Source organism: Annulohypoxylon truncatum (assembly GCF_022578515.1).
Source record: "Annulohypoxylon truncatum strain CBS 140777 unplaced genomic scaffold F4807scaffold_7, whole genome shotgun sequence".
NCBI lineage: Eukaryota > Fungi > Ascomycota > Sordariomycetes > Xylariales > Hypoxylaceae > Annulohypoxylon > Annulohypoxylon truncatum.
This window is the reverse complement of record NW_025953793.1, coordinates 411,123-425,130: the sequence shown is the minus strand read 5'-3', so window position 1 is coordinate 425,130 and position 14,008 is coordinate 411,123. Positions and strand designations below refer to the sequence as shown.

The window sequence follows — 14,008 nt, the reverse complement described above, 5'->3', positions numbered from 1 at the left end:
TAGCAACCATGGATGATTATTGGAGAAATCACCAACGGACTGACAATTGAGATCCGACTTAGAACATGTTGGTAACTACACGTTCCTAACAAGCTCACCGGAAATCCGAAATCTTAGGCTGGAGTATGGTCAAATGCATTGTATAAACTCACTTTCAGTTTTAACCTTGGTTAGTTCCGAAGACTCGAAACTTACAGTAAATAATTCCCACAGCCCGTAGATCCATATCACGCAAATGCGCCTGTACCTTCCGTCCACCGCCTGAACATCCCGAATACATAACAATAAATAGAGAAAATCAGAGGCGTAGACGTTGGGAAATTTAGTATATAACCGTGTCTTCGACCTCCTCTATCATTACATCGTCTGCCCTGTCTGGCTCTTTTTCGTGGCCAACCTTACCGGCATGGGAAGGGGGGCGATCAGTAGTAGTAGAAGAAGGGTTAGATTGTGGAATGTCAATAGGGTGCTCATCGTCAGGTTTACTACCCACTATGTCCTTAGGCTCAAGCGCAGGGGGGTCGACTGCGATGCCTAATGCTTTTAATCGCTGCTCTTTGCGTTGTTTGAATTCGAGAACCTCCCTCTCGATCGTATCCTTGGCATCGCGGACTTGCTCCTGGATGGCATCTTCTTGTTCGGGCGTGGGGTCCCATGGCAAGTAGTACTAATACTATGGTTAGCCGATACATCTATATGATCGCAAGGTCGCACTGACGATTTTTGGAGTGCTCTTAGTCTCTAGAAAACGAGCCATCGCTAACATATTTGTGTGCCTCGTTTGCATCTGATAAACTTGTTAGCTTAAGGAACCTAGGTAGCCATCAGAACAACATGAGTATCAACTTACAACTTTCTCGTCGAACTTAAGTTGTTCTATTTTGCGAACCGTCCTCAACTTAGCTAACTTTTCTTCTCTTTGCTTATCATCTTCGGCTCTCTGCTGATGGACTTTTGCCTGCTGTCGTCGCTCAATCTCTTGACGTCTCTTTTGCTGCGAGCTAGAAGTGGTTTGACTTAGTGTGCTTAGCAAACCGCCGAATAACCGCTTTCCGCGCCTTCTCTCTTCTTGCAATACGCTCTGGCGGCGGTCTGTGCCGGGCTCCTTTGGGGTTGGTGGAGCCTTAGCGCTGGTATCTTCATCCGACTTGCCGTCCAATTTCGCTCTTTTCGGCGACTGGCTAGGCTTATCTTCGCTGCGCGGAGGCGACGAAGCCTTACGTTTTTGCGAATTAGTATTATCTTCCTCTGTTTCGATAGCAGTCGTCTCGCGCTGTGGGCTGCGACCATTGGGGGTGCTGATTTTAATTATTAGCCAATTGCGACCAATAGAATTAGAGCCAGGGTCGTCTCTCACGTTTCGTTGGCCGACATCGTGTCGACTTTCCCCAGCCAGAGCAGAATTATGAGGAGGATAGGATGCGCAATTTAAGAAGACGACTGCCACATCGCGCGAAAGATTAGATTAGGTCATTCTCGTGTGGTGCAATTTTCTCGTAGAACATGTGTAGGCAGGAAAGATTGAATATTTTAAAAACGTCGCGAGGCTGAAGGATAGAGCAAACAAACGCGGGCCCAAGCTCCAAAATGCGACTGTCAAAGTTGAACTAAAAAGGTAAGGTCAGGTACCAGGTACATGAAATATCCCCACTTAATTACATCGGACAAACATGAGTTTATGCAATTGTGCATATGCTACTCCACTTTATGTACATTATGCTAACAAGGTTCGATCTCGTGCAAGCTCCGTGCAGTCTGCCGAATAAATCTGTAGAAAGAAGTGGCAAGGCTGAGAAATCATCTAGAAGGCTATCGTATCGACAAACCACCGTGATACTGTAATTGGTTTCGAACTATAAAGTTCCGATTCCTCCTATCTACAACATCATCCCAATCACTTAATCATTGTGAGGTTTCTGTTCGGTCAACATGTCTCGACATCATCCGTAAGTGTCACCTTGGCGATATCAATATCGTTTTTTTTCACTAGACATTGGGTATAGAAGCTAACACAATATTCCATAGCGATCTCGTAATGTGCCGCAAGCAATCCGGCATCGCCATCGGCCGCCTCTGCGACAAGTGCGACGGAAAGTGTCCCGTATGCGATTCCTACGTGAGACCGACCACGCTCGTCCGCATCTGCGACGAATGCAGCTTTGGCAACTACCAAAACAAATGTGTCGTGTGTGGCGGAGAAGGCATTTCCGACGCGTTTTACTGCTTCGAATGTACGCGACTCGAGAAGGACAGAGACGGATGTCCTAAAATTATAAATTTGGGCAGTTCAAGAACAGATGTAAGTCAGCGTATCCTCTTAGGAACTTGCTTTATTGTTTAAAGATACTAACTTGTCGTGCAGTTGTTCTACCAGAAGAAAACGAATCGGACAGGATACTAGCCTTCATGTGGCCTGGGTTTGGGCCGTGGAGGTTGATGGCTTTTGATATACGTGGCAAATCGATGTCATTGCTGGGTATGTGGTCACGCGGAAAAAGGCATACCTTAATACTAGCATTCTCGGCCGGCGTTTTGAGATTATGGCATTCATTCTATGAGTAGACTAGACAGGCGAATCCATGTATTCATATTTGAGTTGAAATGATTTCTATTATAAAATCATGCGATCTGTGTAGCGTCAAACTACGTAAGGATGCTGCTGCCCGACTGTTTCCGAGTGATTATTATCTGCAAGAAGTTGATGGACAGAATGCCTCGATTATGAGCCCACCAAATAAATTAGATGTAGCTGACCTTAACGCCCATACCCGCTGTTGTTTTGACCTTATTCCAACCTGTTCCGATAATCTGCTGAATCCGCTCACGAATGCCCTTCCTACCAAACATAACAATAATACTAACGACGAAAGCGATCAATCTCATGAGCAACATAGGGTTAGCTTTAAGCGTAGCCCCCATCTGCTCAATAACCTTACGAAAATTCATAATAACCACTGCAGCTCGTGCACCAAAACTCGGGGGCGCTACGGCCTTCTTCCCTTTAGGGACAGACGACTTGGCTGCTCTCGATAAAGCAGAGGATCCACTGGAGGTTCGAGGTTTGTTCTTCGAGCGAGGGGCACTCTGGCTGTTTTCGATGCCGTAGTCGACCTCGCTGCCTTCTCGCTTGGCTCTTTCTTCATCCAATCGGCGTCGCTCTCTCGCCTCATTCTCTGCTCTGAGTCTCCTTTGCTCCTCAATATCTTTCTGCAGCTGCTCTTCCTGCTTTTGCTGTTCTTCGCGCTGTCTACGATCTGATTCCTGCTGCTCTTCTTGCAGACTTTGGAGGGCTTGCAAGAAAGCCTCTCTTCGTTCGTCATCTAGGACCGCGCTGACGCTAATAAATTCCCTCGCATAGTCCCACTCGTTATTGCGTAGCAAGACATGTAGAGTGTAGAGCTCCAAGATTTTAACTCTAGCATTGAGATCTCTAGGGGTATCAGCACCGCTAGCAACACCCTTAGATGGCGACCTTCTCCTCGACGACAACCGCGAAGTTTTGGTCTCCTCAAGTCTCTGGGATATATCGAGATTCGGTGTAGTCGACGAGGCTAGATAGTTTTCTAGCCGTTTCTGATTCACCGCCTGTGACTTGGCATGTGCGAGAAGAAGTGTAGCCCTACAATCGGTTAGCTTGACAAGACATTTCCGTACTTCGAATCAGGATCCAACTTACAAATTTATGACCACATCCGAATCGACCTCCCCCTCAACGCCATGATATCCAAACTGTACGACCTCTTCCCAGACATCGCCATCCCGAACCTTCTTGCACAGAGCTCGCCACTCTTGGGTGCCAAAGGCCTCTTTTCCTTCGTCGGGATCCAGCTCTAATATGGCATTCAGGATAGTCAGATATAAGCTCCAGACTTTTATCCTCGTAGACCTCGAGGCTCGAACGACGGGTGCCGGTTCGCTTAGCCCATTTACATCTGCATTTTCGGTCGATGGGGTAATCAACGGCAAGACTGTTGATAATGCCTCTGGCAGTCGACGCGTCAAGAATAATTGTGATGCCTGACGGTAGGTCTTTGAGATGTTGCTTGATGAGGGACGGGAAGAGGTTGTAGATGCTAATGAGGATATCGAGTTCGAAAGGACATGCGATCCAAAATTATCGGATGCCGTAGGACTCAATGTTGCGGTATAGGATCCATCGAACGACATGTTTGCGAATACTTAGGTAATTTCCAACTTGATAACTTAGATAGGAATTGGCCTAAATATCAGCTTAGACGCGATGATAAATTCCAGCAACAGAAATTCATAGTAATAAATTAGAAATTGGAGAAAATAAGTGTCAACAATGACATCGTAAACTTTAAAAGCATGCACATGCAGGAACAGCGTAGGCATGTGGGACCGGAGAAGGTCAAGCTTGCCTTCGCGTTCTCTGGTATGCGGAAGGTTTGGATTGAAAGCCGCCGTTCTTTTCGTCCTTTCGGTGATTATGAGATGACTGTACCTCGGTATGTCGGCCCACAGGTATGAATATCGTTAGGTTGCCCCACATAACACATCAGTTACTCCAATCCATGTCCGGCTTATATAATTAGAGAGTTACATAATGAGATTTCCCTCCTCATACTTCATTCGTCCGCACTCCGAACACCGTTGAACAAACACCGTTCCAATATTCAACATCGCTTCTGAATGACTTCATCTTCAACATGTGCAGAAAGCACTTAGAAACCCATATTAATATGCCAATATGTTCACACAATTATCTAATACGACCAGCAAGACAACTAGAAATGAAGCTTGTTCTTCAATCAGCTCCTTAGCCATAGTCATTAACAATCAGCAACCTGCATACGCAAACATGATAGCCTACCTAGGTACACAGAAGAAGTTTATCAATACGAACTATACTAGTTAAACCACACGGAAGTTAAACCATTGAGATATCAGTATGCCCCTTATTGATCAAGGCGTGCGGAGCTTTCTGAACATATCACCTGTTCATGCGATAGTCCACTGGCATCCACAGAGGCTCAATTCCGATTAGGTAGTTGAGAGTACCACTGTACTAAACCAGGCCCACTACGTAGACTGTAGTCGGAGGGACCTATAGACTCAAGCAGGTCAAGGAGATATGTATAATCAGATTGGGACCAATTGCAAACAGTGAGGTCATTGACCCATCCTTGAAGCTGAACTATACCCAGAGATAGCACAACCAGTTGTGAATGTCTCAAATATGTATCATAATGGAGTCTTCACATCCATGAGGGGTTCCATCCACTCTTTGCCAAGCAATATGAGTGGGTGGATTTCAAACAGGTAAGATCATATACTCAATGGAGATAAAGAACTTGTTATTTATAGTCAGTCGGCGGGCTGGAACCTAAGGTAAGTTACCTCAAACCTAAGCATATTATTCTTAGACTAACATCACAGTATAGGGACAATATAATGTCAATATAATGTCAAATCCGTCGCTTGTATAATAATGAAAGTACAGACATGAGATAGTGTCGCACCGGATTATGATACTATGCCTTTTCTACGGGTCACTAATAAGAAGCTGTTTGTCATACCATGTTTATGATTGTGCAGCAAACCGTTCTAGTTTCGTCAATTTTATTACTGTTTCTCTTTCGTACCTAAAATAAAATCCAGGCGTTTTGCTAATGTCTTCACAGAAGTGCTCCTTCGACTTGTGAGAGCGGCTTGCCCCCTTTATTGTTCCCCACATTTATTTGATGCGATACTATAGAATCAACAAGATCGATCGCCAGTACCATAGCAGGTGCAATTCCATCAAAACAATGGAGATTGACAAGAACAACTTCTTCTGGATGCTTCCATGCATGCTACACGAGGCACAGAAGGCGCGTTTCGTAGCAATTGACGTTGAGATGAGCGGTATCTCCTCTGCCCATGGCCACGCTGGTCACGATAATTCTATCCAAGATTCGTACACTAAAATCAAAGAAGCGGCTGAGAAATATCAAGTGTTACAGGTTGGGTTTACATTCTGCCACTACACTGAGGACAGATGTAAGCTTGCCAAAGCATCAAGATCAACTACAGCTAATGTGAATGACTAGCCGAACATATAATTCGCACGTTCAACTGTAACGTCTCGCCCCTGTTTCCCAGAAGTCCTTTATCAGATGGCCTAGCTCGACACCTCGACAGAAGATTCTGTGTCTCTGCGAGATCGTACAGCTTTCTCCAACACAATAAGTTCAACCTGGCTCATGCCTTAGACCATGGCGTGCATTATCTGAGCCGTGAAGAACTAAGACTTGCAGGGCAATATTGCTCATCCAGGGACAATAACCATGAGCACGTGGACCCCCTGAAGCTCGATGAAGAGTCACAGCGTTTTTACAAATATGCTAGAAGGCAAATCGCGGGATTTGTTGCTGAATGTGTTAGACCGGTACAGCATTCTTCCTGGGACAAAAGTCATGAAACTAACATATTTCTAGGGGACGGAATTCATCATAACGAACCCATATGGGGGTAAACTTAACGGGTTACAGCTTCGCTTGATTCATCAGATCATCCGTGAGGAATACCCAACATGTACAGCTAAAAGGATAGCAGCAGGTTCTATGACAGGAGGTGTTTCTGTCAGTCTGTTAGACGAAGCTATAAGACACAAGGTTCGTGGTTAACTCCCCTATGCAGATTCTATCTCAAGCTGAGTTTATAGATGGATATAACTAACCTAATAATGCCTTGGGCTAGAACGAGACTCGTCAGCAGCTGGATCTAGAGGAGGTGAGGAGGCTATCAGGTTTGTTCACCAGGAAACTATTACCTACCTACCTAGATACCTACCTAGTTACACTCATGGCTCCGCAATCTAACGTACTACCGAAAGGCCTACAGATCCTATTTGAAGCATTGTCGGGCGGGTCATTTGCTACAAGGGTCAGCCGAGAATGGACTTACCACAGTAAGAAGCCTCCTATCAGTCTTGAGTCATGGGGCAAGTTCAATCGAACTTTCGACTTTCAACGCTGCGAAGCAGCTCTCAAGAAATCCAGGCCTATATTAGTTGGCCACAATTTACTACAAGACCTTGCTTTTCTTTTCCAAACATTCTTTGAACCTCTCCCACAAAATGTTGATGGTTTCATCAATAAATGCCACACACTTTTCCCACGCATTGTAGACACAAAATTCATGCATACAAAAGACAGGCACATGATGGAAACAGACAGCACATTACAAGAACTTCATTATCATTACGGAAAGCAGCAGTTCCCTGCCTTTCGCTGCGATCCCAGATTCAACAACGGGCGGGCTGGCGCCCACAACGCTGGGTTCGATAGTAAGTCTGCAAAGCCTCAAATACTAGTCGTGATATATTTATTAACCTTAATAGGTATGATGACGGCAGTCCTGTACCTGAAACAAGCTCATACTTTATTTCATACTGGAAAGCATATCAATGTCATTGAAGAGACGTGTTATGTAGCCACATCGCCACCAGATCAGGATGATAAAAGGTCGACAAATCACGGTAGCTCAAGGTATTTCCAATACGACTAACCACATCACCACGACTCACTAATCACTATTTCTAGTGCAACCTCCTGGTCCGACACAAGTGTCAATAGTTTGCTTGACAAAGAAGAGATTGGTACATCAGGGGCTCTCCAGAAGTGGGACGTGCTCGTCGCAGATGAATCTATCTCAAAACAAATATCTCATATTACGAAGGACGCGAGAGACAAATCTCCCAAATCGGATGAACCAAACTCATCGCATTATCACTGTTATAGTGCAGTATTGATGCCAGCTGAGACATATTCAGAAAAGGAACTTCATATAATTCCTCCCTGGACGGATGCCTTCTGGAGAACCTATGGCAACAAATCATCCATAACAGGGGCCGGGTACATATCCTTTTCGTAATCCTTTCCCTACAATTATTGAATAACAAGCGAAGATTTATCCAGCCCCACGGATCCCGCATCGGGTTCATCCCATCAGATTGGATACGACGTCGGACAGAAGACCTTGATGGTTACTCTTCTATAACCAGCGTTTTCTTATTCGCTGCTAAATGCCAGGGCAACCGCGATAGCACTCTTTGGACCAACGCGGGTCCATATCGACTTTTCATTCATTATTATAATTTACTCCATCTTTCAACTTTCACTCGAACTCTCCATTAAAGCAAATTTGGCTTTCCAAGGAAAGCCTAGGCCCGAGTCGCCGCAGTGGTTCATGGGTATTACAAGATATGAAGAGCAGGTATTATTGAAACATATACCGGCAAATCACCAGATAAACCGAAAGTGGTCTTTATTTCCATAACATCTTCTGTTCTTGGGACGGATCACACGAGAGTCGCATAGAAGACATTACTATGCTTTTACTTCTCTGAATCCTTCACGGGGCAGAATAGTGCTTAGAGCACAGTCCAGATACCCTAGAAGGTATATAAGGCCCAGGATCACTTCTTTACCAATGCCTTTTTCTTTAATTTATTGGAGACTCCCTTCGACTTTAGGGATGATAGGTGACAAGTATCATTTTGAAGGAACGCAAGCTCACTAGTATCTAGGTGCTAGTGCCAAGTGTGTATACATATGGAGTCCGAGGGAAGGAAAGCGGGAAAGAGATGGATAAGGTACTAGCCTGAGACATCCTACCGCCCAGCTGGTTGCCTGGCGGGAAGAATACAAGGCTCCCCTATTGACTCTTTCCCGCTACTCCCCGACTTCTACGAGGAGCGTAGTAGGGCAAGCAGAGCCCAGAGCAGCTAGCACGATCCACCTGCAACTCTGGTGGCACTCTTGGGATATGCTAGAACCCCATAGCATCTCCCCATGGTTGATCCTATAGCTGAGGCACATGATATTGGCGAAAGGGGTCGTGGGCCCACAGTCGCCTCAATGTCACTTGGGTCTGCCTGAATTATGAAATTCTCCTCAAAGAATGGTGTCAGTGACGTAGGCAATGAGAAGAAACCGTCCTAGAGAACGGAACTTATCTCAAGCCGATACCTCCCCATACTTCTCATCACACATTAGTGGATTAGGGAAGAATCCCATCCCATACACAGTTGGGATTGGTTAGGTCTTCCGATTTAGTTGGTAGGGGAAGAGAGCGGCACAGATTGGATTATAGTTGACGGGGCTTGGGAGCTTGTCGACGACCTCAATAGCGAAGCTGTCCGCTTCATGGTCTTTTTCAATTTCGTCTTCCTTGCCCGTGGCTGCATATGTGCAACAAGGGGCTGGATGACAGCCCCCTGACTGTAATTGCGTATGGGCAAAACACGTACATTGGGGACAAGTACAAGAGATCCCCTCTTTCACCTAGAGTTTACTAGCCGACATTGTGAGCTCTTAAATGAGTCTTGGTTGGAGTTGGACATATCTTTTCTCCCAAGGTTCAGCCAAGTATTCCTAGGAACATCACCGAAGAATGCCAAAGTTAGGTTCATACCTGTTTATTACCGTTAACATTGTACGACTTGCTGCATCGCAAGCCTTCATGCTTAGCTTGCCTTCTCTGGCCCGCCTCACAGGCTTAAACAAGTAAGTATCTAGAATAGCTACCTATATAACTGCTTTCACTAATATTTTGGTAGGTAATAAGACGATCTTGGACTGGCCTGGGTCTTGAGTTAGCACTCATTGTGGGCCCCAGAGCGTTCCGAAATTGATACTTCGGACTTAAGGGTGTGCTTGATCATGGTGAATTGGTGGTTGAATCGTGGTTAACATATTTTATCTCACCTACCATGGTCAAGCATCTTTCCCTCTGGTCCGGGCGAGCGGTCGACACTCATCTCGCCGCCGGGTAGCTTACAAAGAGTTAAGATGGACGTGATTATTGCGCGATTCAAGCAGTGGCAAATACCTTCAGTCACAATTTTCAACGTCAGGTCACTAAAGCCTAGTTATCTGGATTTCTGTCGAACTTGGACTTCCTTACCTAGTACCCAACATCGTGGAGCCACATATGTAACGCAGTGTGCAGTGTTGAGTGATATTCACGAACTATTAGTGTTAGGTGCTCGGGATATTTCGAAGGCTCAATGAGTGGGTGGGCTGACGTCCTCGAAGCACCCGAGCACCTAACACGAATAGTTTATTGACCAATTTGAAGTTGATACGGGTCGGATCTGATCCCTTCCAGGTCTTTGAGTGGGGTTGAGTTCTGATCATATTCTAGCTGCAAGATGGATATAAGGGAAGAAACTGCAAGTCGCATGATAGTAGGTGTCATGTCGTTAAAAAGAGAGGCAGGGATAGGATGCCAAGGTATATGATATAGAACAACACAACACATTACAATGCAATATTTTTACAATTGATGGTATTGTAGAATACAGGAGGCTCTACGCCATAGTTTACACCTATTTCTACCGATCCGCCATCATGTTCCTTACGGCGTGGAAGTATTTTTCAGGTAAATTCTCCTTCAATTCTTCCTTTGTAAGCCAACTGAAATCAACTAGTCCCAGCTTATTTTCTTTTAAATCTGCCTGACCAGCCATAATTCTCCCCTTCAAGAAGAATATTTTCTCACCCCTTCGTTTAACGGAATTGTCCTCGTTGAACTCGGGCTTCTTAACCATATGAGCAACCGGTACCCGGCCCACCATCCAAGTGTTCATGTTAACACCTGCTGCAGATTCCAAAGCTGTTGCAGCACACTGTAATTATGATTAGTAACTCATTTCGTCATCGTAAATGTAAACGTTGCTCTTGACGAACCTCGTGTAAGTTCCCGTCTGTGGGTATGTCTATAGCTGGGAATTGCCACACCCCATCACTACCTTTGACAACCAGGTAAAGCGTCCTATCTAGCTTGCGATCTAACCGCCTCACGTCGTTTGTCTTGTCTGCTTCGGTAATCCTATCCATCGGCCGTTCGACGGGGACGATTTCATCCGGTTGCGCCTCCTCACCATCTTCCGTCACCCGATTTTCGGCATCCTTGAGCAGGATCTCCCGCACCCGCTCTTCGTTACTTAGAGTACTCCCTACTAAAAGCTCGTCGTTCCACGCATTGCGCCCCTGGGCATAGTATCTGCCCAACTCTTTCGCCGGTATCTGGCCTCGCTCGTTGAATTTGATCCTCCAGTCCAAGTCTGTGGCCGTGTCCTTCTTGAAGAACAGGGTATGCCGGAAAGGCAGAACCAATCGCTCGTTCAAGCGTTTCTGGTAGAAGAAGAATGCGTTCTCGAACGGAGTAAGTGCGCGGGTGAGTAGAGGTGCTCGGGTTAGAATGATACCGGATTTTATGCGGTATTCTGCTGGAGGGTATTGCGGTCGGTCGCGGTATGTGGGTAGTGCAACTGGAGCTGTCGCAGAAGCCTCGGCACTGGTAGAATATGACCGGAATTGGGCGTTCCTGCAGCTGGCGCACATACTGGATGGTCCTCCTGGAAGATTTTAGTATTAGTATATTAATACAGGTTATTGACTGAGAGGTGTGATGACCTACTCCGTAACAACATGGCGGCAGCATTGCTACTTCTACTGGAGGCCGCCATACTTAGGAGTAGCAATTGCAGCGCTTCTCCCGGTATCAATGGCGGAGGTTCTGCAACTTTACTATTTTCTCTATGTCGCGAATATTAATATTGAACTTTTTTCGATAACCCCTGTCAACTGGGAAGTCTGCGAAGTGAAAGCCACATTTACCTCCAGCCACACCGTGGGGTTTATCTGTTATCTGAGACTAGATATCGAAAATTAGACTACGGATCCGTCGGGAAGGTACTTAGGTACGATCATCTAGTAGCTTCCATTGTGGGAACTCGGTGGTGGCTGGATTGACTGGTTGCGAGGGTGGGGCCTACCGTCAAGCGGCAGTCGTCATCTGGTCTGGGCTTGTCCGGGGAAGGCACGGCTGCCAACTGCCAACATCACTTCTCACTTCTCTTCCTGTTTCAACTCCCGTATCGCAAAACTTAAACAAACATGTCAATGTCAATCTCAAGTTGCCGATCTGTACTGCCACCCCCTTCGAACTCATCCGTTACTATTCCTCGATAAGTATCCGACTACACCCTTTACCTATGTATTCCGAGAGCTAGAATGTCATCGCAATATAATCCTTCGTAGCCCATCCGTCTTCGAAATACTCCAAGCTTTCCAATGGGATCCTCCGATTGCCTGGACGACCTCTGTTTGGCACCGGGCCTGGCCGCGCCTTCAGCAGTGTCTATGTCATTATCTTTGGCACCTTTCACCATCACCTTTCTCGTCGTCTCTATCCTAGTCTCGCAAAAAATCTTCCCTCAACTAGCGCGCGTCCAAAATTCACGCGATGGCGAAGACCACTTTCTCCCCTCCGATGCGCCCCCATCGCTTCAACAAGCCCATGCTGAGCACGGTGCCAAATCGATACGGAGACGTGTAGCAGAAGGTGCTTTTTGTACGACTGTTGGACTGGCAGTTGTTTTGGGCGAGTTGATCTTGTGTGAAATATCGGAATTGGTCAATCCCTATGCCCGAGCTCTGGCTCTGCGAGTCACTGTCCCAACCCTCTTGTTCCTCCTTATCGTACTGATCCCTTTTCTCGAACTCCAATCACTCGTCACAGGCTCGGGATGGTCTTTTCAACGCACGTCTAAAGGAAACATACCTAGGGCTGCTTGGGTGCTTCAGTTTGCGATGTTTGGCGTTTGGTTATTTGCCTTCTGGTCGCTTGGAAATCTCGTCCCGGTCGGCAGCGAGGCCGCGCGTACTAGTGCTAGAATGGAAAAATTCCGTGCCGAGCCCCTATACTCTGCGACTCTAGCACGCGCCTGTCTCGAGCGCATTGGTGTTATTGGTATCTCGCTGATGGCTTTGTTATCTGGATTCGCTTCGGTCTCTTCACCATGGCATACATTCGGAAGTCGTGCATCACGACGCCCTGTGACGGAGGCTGATGTCTCCCGTAAACAGGCGGGCCTAGATGCTACTAATGAGATGCTACTAACTAAACGACATCGTCTGCAAAGTCTACTGCGCAAGGTATCAGAAACACCTTCAGCTGAGAAACGTGGGTTTGTCACCAAGGTCATCGGTTCCTTCCGAGGCGGGGGCGATGCGGCAGAAATCCGTACGTTACGTCTCGAAATTGCTGGCTTGGAAGCCATGGAAGCGAATCTGTCTTCATCTCTATCTATGTTGCGTTCAAGGCAAGCCAATTCAGCGCGTGCCGCTACCTTTTCCGGGAAGCTTCTCTTAATACCCACTTACGTGTTCAGCGTATACTGCGTTTATCGTATAATAGCGACTACTCTAACTACTTTACGGCGGTTATACTATCCGGCCGCCTCGTTTTCCTCATCTGATCCGATTAATCGATTCCTTGGGCTTTTGGCCAAACATTGGGATCCGAAGCTTGATCAAATCGCATGGGCCAGACAGATCTCATTTTTATTATCTGGTGTGATTCTACTTGCGAGCGCAAACAGTGCACTTCAAACATTCCATTTCCTCGCTAAGTGGACTCCCGGGCTTTTGTATCAGGCTCAGGCCAATTTGGCTCTATTGATCGGGCAGATCAGCGCCATCTACGTGATCTCTGCTGCACTACTTCTACGTAGCAACCTTCCTAAAGAGGTGGGCAGTGCCGTCGGCGACGCTCTAGAAAGCGCTCTGGAACCAGGTTTTGTAGATAGATGGTTCGAGGGCTGGTTCCTCTTAGCAAGTGTGGTCACAGCAGGAGGAATCTGGCTAGGTGGGAAAATAGGCGAATGGAGCGAAGAATGGGACGACATCGGTATGGAAGAGATGGGTCAGAAACGATCATGAGGATACGAATACAAAGCTTCATCACACCATAAGAGTTCCCAGTACCGTCAAACGATCGAACAGGGACGCCATACCAAATACTGTAGACCTGCCTCTACACCTCACGTTCCGCTAAACCACCCCTTCACCGGAAAGGTATCACGTAGTCTGTCAGCAGAAACGCAAGCAGATTTCACCTATCGTAGCTACATACATATCATGGAGCATTGACATACCTTACCAATATCATGGTTTGGCTTATGCCCACCCTCCCCCTTTGCCCCAGACTAACC

General features: G+C 46.5%; 6 protein-coding genes across 6 annotated transcripts; 3 read left to right on the top strand and 3 right to left on the bottom strand.

Moving 5' to 3' along the window:
• Positions 1-169: 169 nt before the first annotated feature.
• F4807DRAFT_365013 (uncharacterized protein) lies at positions 170-1,591 on the bottom strand. The gene is made up of 4 exons (XM_047995615.1): positions 1,358-1,591; positions 851-1,298; positions 719-787; positions 170-667 (listed from the first exon to the last, which is right to left on the bottom strand). Exons 1-4 carry the CDS (start codon positions 1,372-1,374, stop codon positions 323-325), a joined length of 879 nt encoding a protein of 292 aa, XP_047856792.1. The 5' UTR covers positions 1,375-1,591; the 3' UTR covers positions 170-322.
• F4807DRAFT_365033 (PHF5-like protein) lies at positions 1,329-2,501 on the top strand. The gene is made up of 4 exons (XM_047995616.1): positions 1,329-1,615; positions 1,745-1,946; positions 2,026-2,299; positions 2,363-2,501. The coding sequence occupies exons 2-4, from the start codon at positions 1,930-1,932 to the stop codon at positions 2,399-2,401; spliced, it is 330 nt and encodes a 109-aa protein (XP_047856791.1). The 5' UTR covers positions 1,329-1,615; positions 1,745-1,929; the 3' UTR covers positions 2,402-2,501.
• Positions 2,502-2,620: 119 nt separating this feature from the next.
• F4807DRAFT_415405 (uncharacterized protein) lies at positions 2,621-4,445 on the bottom strand. Its single transcript, XM_047997039.1, has 2 exons — positions 3,677-4,445; positions 2,621-3,619 (listed from the first exon to the last, which is right to left on the bottom strand). Exons 1-2 carry the CDS (start codon positions 4,165-4,167, stop codon positions 2,740-2,742), a joined length of 1,371 nt encoding a protein of 456 aa, XP_047856790.1. The 5' UTR covers positions 4,168-4,445; the 3' UTR covers positions 2,621-2,739.
• A 1,326-nt stretch (positions 4,446-5,771) lies between these two features.
• On the top strand, positions 5,772-7,878 carry F4807DRAFT_457768 (CAF1-domain-containing protein; the record flags this gene model as incomplete). Its single annotated transcript, XM_048001089.1, has 7 exons — positions 5,772-6,003; positions 6,054-6,382; positions 6,441-6,617; positions 6,703-6,751; positions 6,839-7,291; positions 7,346-7,493; positions 7,548-7,878. The coding sequence occupies 7 exons, from the start codon at positions 5,772-5,774 to the stop codon at positions 7,876-7,878; spliced, it is 1,719 nt and encodes a 572-aa protein (XP_047856789.1).
• Positions 7,879-10,268: 2,390 nt separating this feature from the next.
• F4807DRAFT_415400 (39S mitochondrial ribosomal protein L46-domain-containing protein) lies at positions 10,269-11,631 on the bottom strand. The gene is made up of 3 exons (XM_047997038.1): positions 11,431-11,631; positions 10,698-11,368; positions 10,269-10,636 (listed from the first exon to the last, which is right to left on the bottom strand). Exons 1-3 carry the CDS (start codon positions 11,477-11,479, stop codon positions 10,343-10,345), a joined length of 1,014 nt encoding a protein of 337 aa, XP_047856788.1. The 5' UTR covers positions 11,480-11,631; the 3' UTR covers positions 10,269-10,342.
• A 69-nt stretch (positions 11,632-11,700) lies between these two features.
• On the top strand, positions 11,701-13,925 carry F4807DRAFT_364940 (Abscisic acid G-protein coupled receptor-domain-containing protein). The gene has a single exon (XM_047995614.1). It carries the CDS (start codon positions 12,087-12,089, stop codon positions 13,734-13,736), a length of 1,650 nt encoding a protein of 549 aa, XP_047856787.1. The 5' UTR covers positions 11,701-12,086; the 3' UTR covers positions 13,737-13,925.
• Positions 13,926-14,008: the final 83 nt, after the last annotated feature.